The 18,413-nt window shown below is 41.8% G+C and overlaps 1 protein-coding gene and 1 long non-coding RNA gene across 2 annotated transcripts; both read right to left on the reverse strand.

Moving 5' to 3' along the window:
• Positions 1-3,759: 3,759 nt before the first annotated feature.
• On the reverse strand, positions 3,760-5,231 carry LOC109203492 (protein ANTAGONIST OF LIKE HETEROCHROMATIN PROTEIN 1-like). Its single transcript, XM_019362869.1, has 2 exons — positions 4,890-5,231; positions 3,760-4,276 (listed from the first exon to the last, which is right to left on the reverse strand). The coding sequence occupies exons 1-2, from the start codon at positions 5,201-5,203 to the stop codon at positions 3,760-3,762; spliced, it is 831 nt and encodes a 276-aa protein (XP_019218414.1). The 5' UTR covers positions 5,204-5,231.
• A 10,898-nt stretch (positions 5,232-16,129) lies between these two features.
• On the reverse strand, positions 16,130-17,466 carry LOC109203610 (uncharacterized). The gene is made up of 3 exons (XR_002063378.2): positions 17,209-17,466; positions 17,050-17,134; positions 16,130-16,978 (listed from the first exon to the last, which is right to left on the reverse strand). It is a non-coding gene; the product is annotated as an uncharacterized LOC109203610 (long non-coding RNA).
• Between the last annotated feature and the right edge of the window lie 947 nt (positions 17,467-18,413).

An 18,413-nucleotide genomic window follows, 5' to 3' on the forward strand; every position in this document is an offset into this window, starting at 1 on the left:
AAAACTGGTTCCTACTTGTAGCAGGATGAATATTATGTTTTGGTTCATCCCACTTTCAGTCCGGCGCATTAGGGGGCGCTAGTATAAATAGTAGCGGCCATCTAAGCACCCCTGAATCGCGTACCTGTTGTCTCCTTTCGGTCACCTGACTTCCCCCGGTGTTGCAGGTAGGAGCTGCGTACATGTCGCTGTTGCCTCAGCCCGAATTGGCAGTACTTGTGTTGATTGTGGTGTTCGTGTTACAGAGATCACCCGTGGATTACCTTCCTGAAGCCTCCATCGTGGCTGGTATGTGTTTATTCGGTGCAGTGCATACATTATTTCACTCGGTGGTAAATCAATGTTGTTTTATAGGTCGTAGCTGTAGAAGCCTCCTATGAGCCACTCTGTTCATGACTCAAGTGACGCTGTTTAATTGGTACGTAACTCAGCTTTGTTACGATCTCTGCCTTTTATTGTTCTTTTATAGTAAACACTCATTATGTATTGCAGGAAGTGTGGGCCTTAGTGGGCGGCCAGTAGCTTTACAGCAGGGTCGCTACGGCTTTTCTATGCTACGCTAACAGAAGTGCTGCTGCTTTGGCTTTTACCGTCTGTTTCCGTTTGCGAGGGTTCTCTTTCCCTGCTGCTGCCAGCCTCTTAACGGTGTGTTCACACCGAACGCGATAGAGGCGGCCAGAGCGTCAGGTTTACATGTAAAGTCAATGGAAAGAGCGTGATGACACGCGATTGCGCGTCCGGCGAAAATTCTGAAGCAGATTTGCGTTGCGAAAACGCCAAAACGCCTGAAACGCGCGTCAGTGTACCGCGTCTGGCGCGTTTGACTCGCGGAAAAAACCACGCGCGTGAGTTTTTGTGTTGCATTTTGTGCATATGCGTGTTTCGCCTCTACCGCTCAAGTTGGAAAAATTTGAACTCCAGCGTCAAATCGCGCCGCGTCAACCAATCAGGAGCCTGGTGACGTCGCTGTAACCAGGTCAAAGGGGCAGATCAAACCAAAGCCCTTCATTCTTCATTCAGTATGGAGGAAAAACTAATCAGCGCAGTGGCTAATCGTCCAGAATTGTACGATGCTAGCTGCTACTTCTACCGGGACCTAGCTTGGAGGCACATAAGTGAGGAGATCGGGCAACCTGGTAAGTTCATTTGTTCTTCTTTTTAATTTTCAGACTGACCCGATGAAGCCGCGCAAAAGCTAGCAAGCATGCCTACTGTCCCGCTATTTTCCCACTGATGTACAAATACCTTTCCGCTAACAAGATAATGTGTTTATTCAGAGGACATCTGTAGGAAAAAGTGGAAGAGCCTATAATAAGGAGAAGAGGACGGAGAAGGAGAAGAGGAGTGGGTCTGCAGCAGGATCGGGGAGGAGATGGAAGTTCTTCGCGGTCATGGGGTTTCTGGACCCCTTCCTCACCCTGCGGGAGACTAGCGACAATATGGTCCAGGCCGTGGAGAACTTCGCCCCCGAGGACCAGGGACAGCCCGGAGAGGCAGCATTTACAATGAATTAATGTAGGCAGTTAATTTATGCGTGTTGTCATATAGGAATATATTTTGTTTATTAATAACAGTATACAGTGGTCCCGCAGTTCATCCGTCACTGCCTCGCCTTTTCGCGGATTTGTTTTTAGTGCACCGTACAGCTTTCAACAATGCGCATTGCATTCTGCAGCCTGATTGACAAATAGCCTCCGTGTCGTGTCTCCTGCGCCAAATTTACCATGTTTGGTTTTGATAACCATCACGTCCAATAGAAAAAACAGCACAAAGACACTCATAACTATGACCCTCATTCGGAAATAGACACCTGCACTGCGAGGGAAAAAGGCGCACAAAAGTGGCGCCACAGACGGAGAAAAAGCGCGGCATAATAATACTTTTACGTTTAAAAATCGACAAAGGTTTGCACTTTGACAATCAACTTATGAGAACTGCGGCTATTGTTCATGTGCTGCAATAAATGAGGGTCCACTGTATATAATTTCTGAATGACTATTGTTTTCAACCTGTTAACATTTAATATTGTCTTAATAGAGTCAACTGATTATGCAGCAGAGCCATCCCCTGCTGCTTCTTCTGGCTCCCCAGTCTGGTCCCTCCACTCCTGCTGCTGCACCCACAGGTATGTACATCAAGCACTGATAGCTTTTTAGTCACTTGGATTCCCTGGTGATCACCTTTACTAAATATTCACAACCAATCTGTTCATATCCTGTTTTTTTTAAATTGTGAAAATGAAAATCTAGTAGCAGCCTTCTCAATTCTTTGTGTTTTGTGCTGTGTTTTACAGGCCCACAGAGGAGGACAGCTCAAAAGCGGCAGAGGGACGGGTCACAGGGTGGTCCATCGGCGGTGGAGCTGGCCATCCTGGAGTCACTGAAGAGGCCACGCCCGTCTCCAACGGAATATTTCCTCCTTGGCCTTGCTCCTGCTCTGGAGAGCCTGCCGCCTCAGACACGAGAATTCGTGAAATTTCAAATGCATAAATTAGTTTTTGAAAGCAGCACAGCTATGTTAAATTTGGAAACATTGGACCCTAGTGATCAGTAGTTTTCTGATGAGGCAGCAGGCTCTCCAGGGCAGAAACAATGTTCTTATTTTTCTCTTCATTCTCCCTGAGGCTCTTCCACTCCAAGCTGGGTCCTTTTTGTTCCTGTCCCTCTGTAAATAGTTAAATGTTATATATTTATGTTTAATGTTGTTGTTATTGAATTTATATATTTTTTCAAATAAACATTTTTAATAACTAATGTCTCAGTTTTACTAAACAGCAAATATTCGCACCCGACTTGACACATGTAGAATGTATTTCTTATTATACTAATGACAAAATATACTAATACAGTGGGATGCAAACGTTTGGGCAACCTTGGTAAAAGTCATTATTTTCCGCTAGAAATCGTTGGTTGTTATAATTAACTGACAACTTTTATTGTATCATATGGAAGACACGCACAGTGATATTTGAGAAGTGAAATTAAGTTCACTGGATTTACATAAAGTGTGGAATAACTGTTTAAACAAAATCAAGCAGGTGCATAAATTGGCAACTTAAAAAAGACAAATGAAATGAAAATTTAGTGTATATCAATGTGTGTCTCTCCTATATGATATATGCAAGTGACATTTTCAATTGCAACAGCGATTCATACAGGACAATAATGACTATTAATAAGGTTGCCCAAAATTTTGCATCACACAGTATATAGGAACATAGTGAAGACAAGTTATTTAAGAGAGTAAAGAGAGGTTATTTTATTTTGGAGTAGAGCTCCATTTATTAAGAAAATGTTAAAAAGGCAGGAACACTCTTTACAGGTTTGTGGGTGGCTCTTAAAAGAGCCGTTGTGGGGAAGTCACTCGGACTTCAAACAGGCTACTCCTTTGGCTGCCAAGTCACAGCTCCCTCCGCCGAGAAGTGGGCCATGAATTTCTCCCTCACCAGGACAGCCTCTCTGGAGGAGTTGTTTGCTGCTACACGGCCCAGGCTATGCAACGGCTCCACCACAGCAGGTGCCACACTCCTCACAGCAGGTGCCCCTCTCTCGTCCAAACAGCGTAGAAAATTGTGGAGAACACACGTTGCCTTCACACACTTCTCCGCAATTTCAGGACGGAGCTCCATGGAGCGCCGATACATCCTCCACTGTGAGGAGAGGACACCAAAGGCACCCTCCACTATCATCCTGGCCTTGGAAAGGCGATAGTTAAAGATCCTTCTCTCTAAAGGGAGGAGGCGCCCAGGAAAAGGCCTCATCAGCTCACGCCGCAGCGGGAACGCTTCATCAGCCACAAACACATGGGGCTGGGCTCCACGGTGTTCTCCACCAGGTAGAGGCTGGTCAGGAGGCAGATGGAGAGTCCCAGCCCGAAGAGCCTGACCAAAGGTGGAGTTGGCCAGAATACCCCCGTCGCTGGTCCTCCCGTACCCCCAACATCAATAACTCGGAAGCGATACCTTGCATCCACAACCGCAAGGAGAACAATGAAGAATGTTCCCTTGTAGTTGTAGAACATGGATCCTGAGTTGGGGGGTGCCTTCGTCTGAACGTGCTTCCCATCCAGAGCTCCGCAGCAGAGAGGGAAGTGCCAGCGCTCCTGGAATTCCTCTGCAATGGACTGCCAGTCTCCCAGTGAAGGCACAGCCATGAAATCATCCACTAGACAGTCCCAGATGGCTGTCGCTACCTGGGGGATGATCTGGCTCACGGTAGACACACCAACTCGAAAACTGAACGCAATGGTCCTGAAGGAGTCCCCGGTGGCAAGGAACCTGGACAAAATTGTTTAAAATTAGTATGATGTGTACTGCAGTTACAAAATACATTATTCAAATTCCAAAACACTTTGGTGACGTTAGATTTCAATTACAAATATATTAGATAATATCTAATATACACCATGTAATTATCCTTATAATTACATAGTGTTTATTAGATATTTTCTAATATACACTATAATTATTAGATAATATCTAAAACAGTCTGCGGGGATTATATAAACAAAATCAGCTATACATGAATTAAACCAGGTCTAAATAAAAAAGAAAAAGGAGAGTATCACAACAAAGATTAGCGCACAGTGGTCCACTGTTTTATATCAGCAAACACAGAGAGCATGCACTGATAGACACCACAGCCATGCTATCATTGCAGACACTGATTACAGCATAAATTGAATTAAATCGGGACTTAATGAGACCTTTCGAGTATCACTAGAAATATTAAAAATACAGTCGTCACCGTACCACAGTTTGCTTTCAGTAAACACCGAGAGCATTCACTGTTAGCATATCACATCCATGTTAGCAGTGTATAAACGGATAGTTTAGCATATATTAGCACAGGTATCAATAAAGGACTACCGTATTAAACACTTTTACTAACCTCAGGCAGATGGACAGGCGCTCTGCAGGTGGGATTGAGCGCCTGTAGTTGGTGTCTAGGCGGGCGATTCTCAGACCGACGCGGGACAGCAGGTCCTCAAACTGGCCGAGTGAAAGACGGTGATATCGCTGGAATCGGCCGTCATCCAAGCGCAGTTCCTGGAGCAAGTGGTGAAACTCTCCAAAGTGCTCACGCCTCTGGAGGACCTGATGGACCCAGGTACAGCGAGGACGTCTTTTTCCCCGCTGCTCTGCTCTCCACAGTAGATAGAGAAGGGAAACTCTCTCTTGAAATGCTAGCTCGACAGCTGCCATCTTGCAAAGATACCGTCTGGCGCAACTTCCTCCCACATCCCGCCCACATTTCCGGTTCACGCGCATCAAAATATGCAATTTTGAGGCGCGGTGGATTTTTGTTGGACACGCGTTGAGGTGCGAATGTGCACGCGTCAAATGGGGGGGGGGGCGTTTTCGCTCGCGTCCATCGCGTTCGGTGTGAACACACCGTCGGCGTGGACAGCGGCTACATACATGCCGGCTACAGGAGTCGGCTGGCGTGCATGTCCATTGACTGAATTATTAAATTAAAGTAGTCAGGCGGATGGCAATTTGGAGTAATATGGCGACTCCGTCTGCTCCAGATTTAAGGTTTTATTTAGTTTGTATGTTTGTCTCTCTGTTGTTTTGATTTGTAGTTTGGGTTTTCTCGCTGCAGATCACCAGTGTGTTCCTGCAGTTGGGCTAACCCCAGCGTGTGCAAACTAGTTTTTTTGGAATATATTATAATTTTCTTTGTTTCTTTTATTCAGATGCGGAGGGCCTGATGTGGAGGAGACTGGGGTGCCTTGGTGGTGGGATCCTTTGAGTGTTACACACCTGCATTTTTAGTTTATTAGTGTGAGTGTGTGATGGTGTGCTTCACTTGTGTATTGGTGAGTTTTCTTTTCTTTTTGAGTTGTTTTTGTGCGTGGCATCCCTGCCCCTCCACTGGTAAGCCTTGGCTCTGAATACTTTTTAGAATATTTGTATATTGATATTGATGCTTGTGTTTTTATATGCTGTTTTAAATAACTATTGTTAAAATGTCTGTTTTATCATTGAAGCACGTCTCTGTATTGAGTATAACGGATCTGAGTGTCTTCCTGGTAATTAGCATTATTTAGATCCAGTATTCTCTGGGTGAAATTCCCAGGGTGGCGTTGTCTTTTAAACTGTGAAGTAGTGCTGGGCAATATGACGATATATATCGTGTGGACGATAGAAAAGTGTCTATCGTATCATTTGTCTTCTATGTTTCTAACCCTAATTTTATAAATTATTACATAAAATATATCATTAGCCCTTTACAACCGGTCAGAGCAGGCACACTCCGTTTTGTCTAACTATTTTTAAATCCCTGTAGAACTGGAACCACGTAAGGTAGCGCAATAATTTTTTTTGCATATGAAACCGTAGGAGTTGTACTTACATCTTATTCCATTAGCTTACCCTAGGTCACGGTTTCCTTCCACATATAGCTTTGCAACAATTGCATAAGAAGCACTTCCAGCAACAAAAACATAATATTCCAGACTTGCAGCAACAAAAACATAATATTCCAGACTTGCAGCAACAAAAACATAATATTCCAGAAACACGCTTTGCCGATCCGATCAGCTGTTCATAACACTTCCTACGTTGGAATATAAATCAGCGCGAACTATCGCATGTCTGCCATTACCTGTCCGAAACCGGAAGTGACGTCATTTTCACGGAAATGTAGTTTTTTACCTTCAAAGCCTATGTTGGTGTTTTTAAAAGTCATGTTTGACTTTATGCTTTTCTGTATTGTTTCTGGGATGCTTAGAAGTCAAATTACACTGTTGGAAATAGTTTATTTTGATGCACATGCTGTTTTTTTTGCAAATTTGCATTATAATATTTATTTTCATTTTTCCTGTAGTATATAAAAATTAGTGAATCTCAAAAATAAAACTATGAAGACACTCAAAATAAATTTCTCGTGGTTGGAAACTATTTTGTGCAACTTTTTTTTATTGACAGTTTTGAGGGATAAGCCTCTTAAATTTCTCTAACTAGAAATACGTATATGTAAAAAAACAAAACAAAAACTATTTTCAATTTTTTTGTAGTTTATTGCACTTTTTTGCAATTTATGTAGTTACTATGGACTTAATACATACATATTATTAAAATTTGTGCTATACCGGTTGTATTGATGTATAGCAACTAGAAATGCTCCCACAAATGGCACTACAGCATGTAAACTGTAAAGATAAGCTCTGGCGGACTTGGTTCTATGGTAGGTCTTAAAGGGTTAAATAGCCTGTAGCAAATATATTAGTGTTGTCTTCTCACTATACATACTCTATTTTCTCTTGCATAAAGTTAAAAGTATAAAAAAATGATATTTTTCGCAAAGAAACTCCGTCTTGTGGTTTTGCGACATGGTGCTGCTTTACGTGCACCCGGATTTGTGACATGCTTTACGATAACTCAAAACAAAGACTGCACCCTCTCCACTCGCTGTTTACAGACTGCATACTTTCCAGATAACCACAGGTCAGGTGGTATATCGTGATATATATCGTTATCGTGATATAAAATAATTCATATCGTGATAAATATTTTTTCCATATCGCCCAGCACTACTGTGAAGAGTATTTATTTTATTCCCACCTCGTGCTGCCACACACTGTTTCAATTCCTTGGAATTGTTGGCCATTTTTGCAAACGATTCCCCTATCTATTCTAGCCGCCTCGAATTACCTCACCACATTGCATAGCGTCATGGTGAGCAGGAAACATTGCGCCTAAGCGGCACAAATGCTCAAAAGTTTGGTTATACTTTATGAGAAAGGATGACAACAGGGCAACTTGCAATACTTGCAAAGTAGATATTTTATCAAAGGGAGGAAACACTATGTATATGCAAAACCATTTGCTCACAAAACACTTGATAACCTTAAATGAATCTCATGTTTTTGATCCGCTCTGGACTAGTAACTAGTAATCTCAACCCAGCAGCAGCGGTGTTTGCACATCCTCTTCCGGCTGGTAACTAATCAACTAACATTGCACATTATCTTAGCGTGATTTGCCTTATTGCAAAATCTGCTATTACTGTGCATTGCATTTAGATGACCATGATGAGAGACACAGGCTGGCTCAGATGCTGGCACTTCCTGCTGCAGTCTACCGGTAGCTTCTCCTTTCACAGAGGCAGAGAAAAGTAAAATGACACAGGCCAGGATAGACGAATGTAACCGAGCAGTGACTCAATTTGTGGTAAAAGGCTTGCACCCATTTGCCACAGTAGATGTCTCCGAGTAAGTGAATTGTTTAATTGTAGGCTAAGTCAGGGGATGTCAAAGTTGCATGTTCTCCTCTTACCAAACATTTCATCCGTTTCCATTTCTATATCTTTCAGAGAAATGATAAAGACTATGAACCCTAAGTACAAAGCCCCAAACAGAGACAGTTTAACTAACCACTTGATCCCTGCTTGGTATGCGGTCGAGAAGGCAAATCTGATTTCTGAGCTAAAACATGTGTTGAAGGCAGCCATCATTGCAGATGGATGATAGCAGGTACTGTTGCATCTCAACACTTCACCGAGTTCTTTGGTTCCTCATACACATCTGATGGAAGACAACACACTGCTCAGTAGATCATTTAAAACTTTTATTCTCTTACAAAATCACTTGTAGAAGGGAGATGCATCCTGCCACGTTGCATAGCGTACTCAGAGGTTATTGTCTATTAGCTGCAAAACATCTTTACTCAGCTCCAGCAAGGCTGCGACCTTGGCCTACTTCTCCTCTGGCCGTTTCCCGTTATCTCTACTTTTTGCAGCCAGGCGTGGGTGAGAGTGTTAGTTATATTTTAGGATTGTCATTTGTTACTTAGAAACATATAATCATTTATGCTTAGAGTTATCTAATTGTTTGTATATTGATAGAATGTCTGACCCTTAGTAGGTCTGTTAAAACTCTGTGTACCATGAGATGGGAGGATGTCACTCTCCAGGGTGTGCTGTGAGGTCATGGACAGGTCACACCTTGTCTTGTCATATATAGTATGGGAGGACACCTACTCTGTATCTGTTTAAGTACAAGAGTCCTTTGTTTAGGTGGACCGCTGGACTGCTGGTGCCAGCTTTCTGAGGAGGCGTTCACAGGGTCATATTTTGACCCCCACACACACCCACATACCAGCACACACAGACTAGTACTCTTTGTTCACATGTATGCCTGTTTAAGATGTCACATGTTAATGAAACTATGCATATTCATGTAAGCACAATAAAGAGCAGTGCTATGGAGGGGCTGACCGAGAGTGACTGGGGGTTCAAGCAGCAGGAATAGCGCTCGAGTCAGTCATCTCCCTCGTGCACGAGATCACACAAAGAGCTCTAGTGTATCGTGTCTTGTGTTTGCCACTGCAGTAGATTGTATTGGTTATTCCAGCAATAGGTTTGTCTAGGCACAAACCTAACAGAGTGTCATGCAAACTTATTTCTAAGACAGTGACACGCTGTAAGAGCCTTTATTGTTCGGGGCCGTGTCTTCTATAGTGTTCTGCATTATACGGTTATATGACACTTTAGTTAATATAAAGCACAGCATTGAGGCACTTCAGATAATTTCATTTTCACATTTCACAGTACAATTGATGATTTATTTATCATAAATAAAATGAGCGTTATAAATATGGATAGTCATGATGTGACATTTTCCTCCCTTTTAAAAATTTAAGGATGCTGATATCAAGAGATTCCTGGAGGAGGCCACCATCTTGGACCCCCGATTTAAATCCAAAGTGGATAAGGATGAAGTCTGGGAAAGGATCAATGAAGAAGCAATTGCAGCAAACACAGAGGCAGGAGCTGATGAGGTATTTCAACATGACAGCGTCTTTCATTGTACCACATTTCCATTGTGAGAGTGAGACCTTTCTTCTATGGATCTCTGGTACTTAGTTTGATTTGTTTTTTTATTTGTCACTTTCTACTCAAGCACCTGGAGCAAGGAGACACACAGGGAGAGTTGTTCAAAGATGAGGATGAAGAAGACTATGTAAGTTTAGTTCATTGTGAGGATAATTTAGATGTCATGGATTGTTCATTTTTTGCTTAATTTTTATTATGTCCATTTAATTTCAGGCGCCACCAGTAAAGCAAAAAAAAAAAAAACAGCTTTGGAGGAACTCTTTGAACAGGAGGACAATCAGCTGCAGTCGTTCCAACAACCGCAGCCCGTTCTTTCCCTGGCTCAGAGAGTGGATCAGGAGATCCAGCTGTGTAGAAGCTTAACCCCCATCCCCTGCAAGAATAATGCCACCCTATGGTGGTGGAGCAAGAGAGAGAGACTCTGCCCCTGCTGTCAGCACTGGCTGAAAGCTTTCTGTGTGTGCAGGTATCCTCCACAGTTGGAGAGACCATAAGTTCAGAAAGATCACGTATCCTTCCTGAAACAGCAGATATGCTTATATTTCTGCAAAAGAATTTTTAATTCTCCATAGTTGATGGTTGCACAATTGCACAGTGTACAGTTCCATTGGACTTGAGTTGATGTAAATGATGTAAATGTTACTGGACATTCTTGTGTAATTTCCACAAAATAATTTATGTTACACTTTATTATTGCTACAGAAGAACATTTATTTTATTACTATTTTACATTTGCAATTTTTTTTTTTCCCATCGAGGAGCCGTAGGCTGTGGATCTCTTAAAATCTCACTGTTGGGTTTGTAAGGTCATGCTACTAAATTTCTATCTTGTTCAAAGAGAAGATATAAAACAAAGTTCTAAGCTAATCGACCTGTGTGTTCTCCTTTTTTAGAAATAAGAATCGATAGGACAATCAGTAAAGAATCGAATTGTTAAACAGAATCGAAAATGGAATCGGAATTGTGAAAATCTTATCAATTCCCATCCGTAGTGTCTGCAGTTCTCTCAAAGTGGGCAAAGAAGTTAAGTTCTTCTGCTAATGATATGTCCATGTTATTGTCACACAAAACAGTTTCAAACCAATTCTTTGATTCCTCAGGCTATGGGAGAAGGGAGATGTGCATGTCATGACGGTCCCTCTGCAGATCTCAACGTGGTGATTGTTACAAGCAATTTTGTAAAACAACCCCCCAGGTTACAGTCATGTCTCGTGAGCCAAGCCTATTCTCTACTTCTGCTAAACATGCTTATCAAGTTACAACCCACTGAGACCCCCTGCTTGCTTTCCTTTGGCCGTTTCCACTGGGCCATTGGCCTCCTGTTGTTTTACTTTTATAACTAAGCGTGGGGGAGGGTCCCCTGCAAACCTACTTCTAAGTTATGACACGTTATGAGCCTTTATTATATTCAGGGCTGTGTCTCTATAGTATTCTACATTCTATCAAACACATTTCTAAGTCCTAAGCTACAAACATCCTAATTTTCTGTATTTGTCCCATTGCCTTTGTAGTTAATGTGTTTCAGGCCCTCCCATACCTTCTTGGAGTTATCTGAGAGGTGATCCGATAGCTTATTTGAATAGTCCAGTTTTGCTGCTCTGATGCCTTTTTTAAGGTCTTCACTGTAAATAAAGGCACTGAATTTAATCCTTTAAGTCTGCATTACTCTGAGTCTAACCAGTACATTAGTTATAACAAATGGTCCTACAAATGGCAGCAGCACCCCCTTGGTCTGGTCATAACTCTCAGCTTATCTATAAATTCCCTGTGATCCCTGATCTGCTGTATGACCACACATCATTTTTGACACAGTTTTTCAGACAAATGTGTCTCAACTCTTTCCCCCCAAAACACCAAACTGTTCAGTCTTGCATCCGTAATGAAGCTTATGTGTGAGTATTCTGTCCCTCAGGTTATTTCTGAGTTATATTGCGTTATAAGACTAGTCATGGTCATTCGTTTCAAAGTAATTGAATCTCTGTGTCAACTCTGTCGCAACAAATATTTTTATTCCTGGTCTGGTCATGTCAAAGCCCGCCATCTAGTGGTTGAATAGCAGAAGGACCAAGTAATGGCTAGAGTAGGGCTGTTGCTCAAAGCAATCATTTTACAAGAATGAAAGTATTACAAATGGTACATTAGTAAACACTCTGAAGAATTTGACAGCCTCCTGAGTGCTCAGTGAAAGTGTAAATTTTTAGCTTGCAGCATAAGCTGAATAGTAGCTCACAGCTGAGGGTAGACAAGTTCAACAAGATCTGTAATCACTCATCTGCCCTCTTTCATGGGTGTTAGGCTGCATTTCTCTTTTTACATCACTACCTCTTTCTTATACTGACACAGTTACTCTAGTCCAATCCACTTCTTGCCAGCCTTCTTTGAGCCAATCAGTCTGCACTTTGTGTGCTCTACATTTGTGCTCTCTGTTATTCTCCCTTTCAGACTCTTATTTGTGCAGACCACCTCCTCCTCATCTCCACTTCACAGACGCCTCAGAGCTCCATCCAAGCCTCAGCCTTCAAATTCATCACAGCCAGCATCTAGACTTCAGGGGGTCCTGTCCAAAATCTCTGGGATTCCCTTCTAACATGATGGGTCATCAGAGTCTAAATCCCAAATACATTAATTCCTTTATCTCAATAAATCGTGTTCAATTCCTTCATCTAGTTTTTCTGTAGGGATGTTCCTGGTGACTAATGTCTTTGCTGCCTAATCGAGGAGAAAAGAAATGAAGTTATATTTGGGAACCTTTAATGTCAGAAACTAAATATGACAAATTAAAACACCTGAAAAATGATAAATTGGGGCTGAAAAGTGTGGTGCATTGTACTGTGTATTATGAATGATAGACCCTGTTCAAAAATTCATGACAACCACTTCAATAACAGTTCAAATCTAAAATAACAAAATGATCTTCAGCTTATTTTAGATATGCAGCAGCCTAAGCAGGGAAGTCCAGACCTCCCTTTTGCCACCTTGTCCACCTTCAGGGGAATGTTGAGACATTCCCGGGCCAGCGTATCGATCTAATCTCTGCAGCATGTTAATTTAGGCTTTTTTGACATTGATATTTTTGCTGTCTATCATTAGAACTAATTCTTAGCTAATATGTTACGTATGCTAAGAGAATGAGAAGATAAAAAAAAAATTTCAAAAAGAGGAAAATAGATAAAGGATGTCATGCGGAAATATAAGAATCCGATAATCTGAGTCAGGTCTACATCTACTGAGAACAGAACACTGATACACAAACACAGGACAGTCTGATTCTTTGCACTGCACCTCAAATATAGGAGTAGATAGTGACTGTAGGAAGCAGTGGTACAGGGGTGAATTTAGAAGTCAACGCTTTACTATCACACTTGTTCTGGTCTAAGCATAACTGTGCAGCTAACAGCCACAGTTTCAAATGTTTGAAGCCTCAAACCTGCTCCTCGTGTCACTCTCTAAACATGACAGTGACAGATGGGAAGATTTTGGCCCTTTTACATGTGTTTGTTCAAATAAAATGCAATTCTGCTTGGCACAGCGGTCACACACTGCACTGTTTTTAATCATGTTCCTTATAAATAGGAAGATCATAATTGTTTTTCTGTGTAAATGAAGTGTGCTCTCTTCACTCTGATCTTTCAGTAACTTTAACGCCTGTTATAGACACATAACAGACGTGTCCAATTCACGCTTTGGAGAGGCAAAGTGTGAAGTGGACACGATGCACCAACATCTTTTGAGCAAGTCTCTTTATGTGTGGAAAGCTCTCCTCTCTGAGAGAAGAATTAAAATCCAACAGTGTTAGTAACATGAAATACTCTGCCTTTAGTGAATCAAAAGTGAACCAAACCTTCTATGACTCAGAACTCTTGCCCAGATAAAGTTAACTGCCTTAGATACAATATCAGCAACATGGTTCTTATTTTGCACCGACTTAAAAAAAAAACACCTTCTGGTGTATAATGCAATCCAAAAATACCAGTTTCATTTCTGAGTTCATTTCAGTCACTTCATCTTGCAGTCGTATAAAGAGTCTGACATTTTTGCTGTCAGACTCGGACAGCCGTCGGCTATAAGACCTGCCAGCTTGTCCCGTTTCAGTCCAAGCCTACCCAAGCATGCAGTTTGTGGAAGTCCAGAAAATGGTGTTACTTCTCGGTGACACACAACAGCAGGATTTGGTGTACTCACGGGTCAAATTGTACAAGACTAAAAACAGCTTAACACAGACAGGTGACGGGCCAGAGTGTATCTACTTTCAAGTGCAAAAGAAATGTGTTTGTTCTCTTCATCATGTTGCATGTTCAGATTGTTTATGTGTGATCTATATACAAGTTGGTGAGAGCAGTGCTTCCACACAACTTTAATTTAAACTCTTAAAAAGGAGGCATTAAATGGAAGTAACAAAAGCAGTTTATTTACACTGAAATGTTTTTGCTGTGTGCTTTTTTTGATCAGTGTGTGTCGTTCCCCAGTGAAACATTTTTTCATACAAGTGTTTTAAACACAGCTAGCAAAAAGATGAAGCACATTTATTTTTTTATTTTATTTTTATTTACTGCTTTTGGCATGAAACTAAAATATAAAATCCCTTTTTGCATTTAATCACCTCAAATGTTGTGTGATGAGCTGAGCAGTAACACTGGATTCCTTTGTAGCGTCTCCAAGTGTCACTACATCGCTCCTGTAGTGATGCTGTGACTGTTCATAGCTTAACAATACCTGCATATCTGATGTCTACAGATATAATGTGACATTCATACTGAGAGTTATATGTATTCTGTAAGCTGTTATGCATGTTTGGAATTAACTCAAGTTAGTAAAAAGGTTGTTTGACTGTTAGAAGTAATTATCTACTGTTGTCTATTACAGGACATTTGCAGAAAGGACAAAACTGTTGTTGCAGTGTTGTATTTGGTATCATCATGTCAGGCCTATAACAGCTTTGCAACTAAAGCAAGATTGCATCTTCTTAAGTAGCGGGTTCTCTGTCTGTACTTCCTATTTTTGTTTGCAAATGCACAGAACGAGTTTCTATGTTTGACCATAGTGACAGTCGGCATGTTACTGATATATAGAAGATATACATATAATTTTTTTTTTTTCCTACTTTGGCTCTTGGCGGAGGCGGACACATCTCTCACCCTCTCCCTCCCTTATCTTTCCTGCTTGGCTTCTATATCCTTGTCTAGTCTCGTCTCACTCTAACCCTCAGAGTCTCTCAGAAACGAAAGAAATATGGATTTGATCAACTGGTATTATACTGGTATGGATATTGACACTCTACTCTAGACGAAAAGCCTGGGCTCAGGAGAGCCCGATTGTCCTTCAGAGACCTTTGCTTCCGCATACCCGATTGTGTCGTGTGCCTGGCGACACCCTCGATGGAGAACACTGAATGACATCTACCATTCGGAATAATGATAACAGAGTTCTGGCTGATTGGAGCTGGTTCGGACCCGGCTTATCGAACAACAAAGAAAGCTGTTACAGCTATTCAAAACCCGCATTAGGCTGACCGACATGATTCATGATGTGCAAGCTGTGAGTAGTCAGACTGTGTTTACTGAACACCATATGAGAAGATCTTCAAGAAGTTCACGGCTTTGCCGGGAAATAGATAGACCTGGTTACCAGTGATGGACATTAAGAACAACTATGAAATTGGTGCAGTTGTCCGCACTAACCCAAACAATCATCTCCCTCACTCATGCGGCTCCGAAACAACAAATTCTTGTCCCTGATAACGGGACTATGTTTAGCCTCTCTGACCCTATCCTTCAAGGATCATTGACTTTTGCTTAACCGGGTGAAAGGACATTCTCAAGCTGAACACAGGATACACACCCACACATCTACACTGACACAGATCCACGCTCACTCCCTTCAAATGCCTGAGATGCTTGCCCCCCATCCGATGCTGACCATGGGTCAGCAAGACTGCACAGAGATGCTGTGACCCCATGTTGCTGTTTACATTGCCTTTAACTCTGCTCACCCACCCCTGTTGCTTGTCAAGCGTTTTCATGGTGTTACGGTGTGAACATTCATATTGATCCCCTATCAGGAGCTCAGTCTGAGTAGAGTTCTTTTTTCTCTTCCACTGCCCTTTTGTGTTGTACATTTCTTTGTTTTTCTTTATGTGACCAAGTGGTCGGCGGGGTTATAAAAGAAATAATAAAATGACAACGCCACCTAAAGGAATTTCACCCCCAGGAAATATATGTTTAAGAAAAATAGATAAAAAGGAATAAAAGAGGCCGCACAGATTCAAGGGATGCACACTGAGGCAGGTTGGCTCCAATATTAAAACAGTTTTATTTATAGTAAAAATAAATAAAATATTTAGAAACCAAGATGTAGCGTCATTGTTGACAGTGTCCTAAAGTGAAAATAAAACAATCATGGAACTTTGACTTACCAGCAGCCGTGGACCCAAAGGAAAAATCACACAAAACGAAAATCACACAAAACGAAAATCACACAAAACGAAAATCACACAAAACGAAAATCACACAAAACGAAAATCACACAAAACGAAAATCACTGCAGCCCACCAGGTGCTGTACAAAAGAAAGTGTGAAAACGACCCACCACCTGAGGTCCCAGGGCCACTGGCACGTCCTTCGTCCACTGAAATAAAACAGAAATATGTTAAAAGAATAAAAGGGACACTGAGCGTCTGGCTCGCTACAGATCATAAAAAACTAAAACACACTTTAATAAAAGAAACCGCACACACGCACACACACTGGAAGGCTTATGCCCCACGGGTCCACTCGTACTGGTAGTAGTTGTCCAAGCCTCAATCGCAAGCTGGTCTGGCTCCCCACAGGCTAAAACCAGCAACGGAGGCAATTTAAAATTCCCGACACTCGGGCAAAGGATTGCTTCAGCCCGATCACAGAAGCGTGGGCACGCGCAACAGTCCAGAGATAAAATAAAATAAAACCAGGCGAACCAGGAAATGGTAGGCCTACTTAATAAAACAAAATAAGACAATATAAAACAATTCAAAACCAGACAAGACAAGACAGCAGGCCAGGCTCCACCGAGGAGGAGCCCTCACAACAACGGCTAGGCAGGCGTCTTGATTCTTCAATTAAGGCTGTGCGAGTTGCCACGGAGGTCAAGGCAGCGATCAAACCCTAAAACAGATAAATGTAACCTTAGCCTGTGATAGCTGTTAATGCTAATAAAAATAGTTTTAACGGCTTACCCCAGGACCGGAGGCGTTATACTCTCACTTGTGGGGATCACAGAGCACCTCTCTCCGCAACGCCGGAATAAAACAAACTGCTGCGCTACAACAGGCCGCAAAAACTATTACTATACATTCCAATACTGGGAGGGAATCTGAGGTTAAGCAAGAGCATACCTGTGGCTGTCATATGAGCTACTCTTGCTGATCAGTCCGTCGCAGAGTACCAGCATTTACTGCTGCTTTGCGCTGAATGCATGGGAGGAATAGTCCAGAGAAGCACCGGCTTAGCTTTATACCTGATGCCAGCCTGCAATCAATATGCAGGTGGGTTCCCAATTAACCTAGTTGTGCAGTGAGAGCGAGCGCAGGAGAGAGCGAGAGCAGTAGAGCGAGCGAGCGAGAGAGAGAAAAGAAAGGCGAGTAGCCCATCCGGCTACATCTACCCTACCTGTTCTGACTTGTCTCCCCAATGTGATGTTGGTTTAATGTATGTATAGTTGGAAGAGGTCTAGTTTAACTGCAGGCAACTGCAAGTGACAAATAAAAGCTTTATCATCATCAAATCAAATTAAATATACCGACTGTCACACATTGTAGTGGTTATTCTGATGGTGTCAACTAATTGCATCATTAACTGATGAAGAAACAAACAAAATAAGGTGGAGAACAGTTTTACTCCAGCTCCTCATTGTATATTGTGATAATCACTGTCAGCCTGATCTCTGGCTGCGGCACAGGGCTTGTTTGATCTGTTTGATTTCACAGAGTGTGTCTCTTCAAGAAGCAGCCAGAATATATTTGCTTTTTGTTTAATCTTTTTCTTGTGTATTTTTCTTATGGAACATATTTATTAGACAAACTTCATAAATACATGATAAAGAAAAGTAACACTTTATTATAAAGAAAAGGAAGTAACACGTGTTAAAGAAAGAAGTACTTCTTTCTCTTATTTTTGCATCACGGACTCTGACTTTAACTGAGGCAAGTGAGGCCTGCAGTTCTTTAGATGTGTTTCTCTGAGTAGCCTGGGAAGGTTCACCAATTACCAGGTTTTCTCCATTTGTGGATAATAGCTCTTACTGTGGTTCACTGGAATCTCAAAGCCTCGGAAATGTTTTTTTTTAACCATTTCCAGTCTGATAGTTGTCATTGACTTTGTTTCCCGGTTGATTCTTTAGGTCATGGTATGTTATGATGCTTTTTGAGGTCTTTTAAAGTTCTTTGTCAGACACTCTGTGTAAGTGATTCAACTGACAGTAATCAGCCCTGAGTGTGGCTAATGAAAATGAACTGAGTTTTCTAAAAAATGTGGTTAATCACAGATAATTGGTGATTTAAGGGGGGCAACTTCTTTTTCACACAGGATCAAGTAAGTTTGG

Source organism: Oreochromis niloticus, linkage group LG9 (genome assembly GCF_001858045.2).
Source record: "Oreochromis niloticus isolate F11D_XX linkage group LG9, O_niloticus_UMD_NMBU, whole genome shotgun sequence".
NCBI lineage: Eukaryota > Metazoa > Chordata > Actinopteri > Cichliformes > Cichlidae > Oreochromis > Oreochromis niloticus.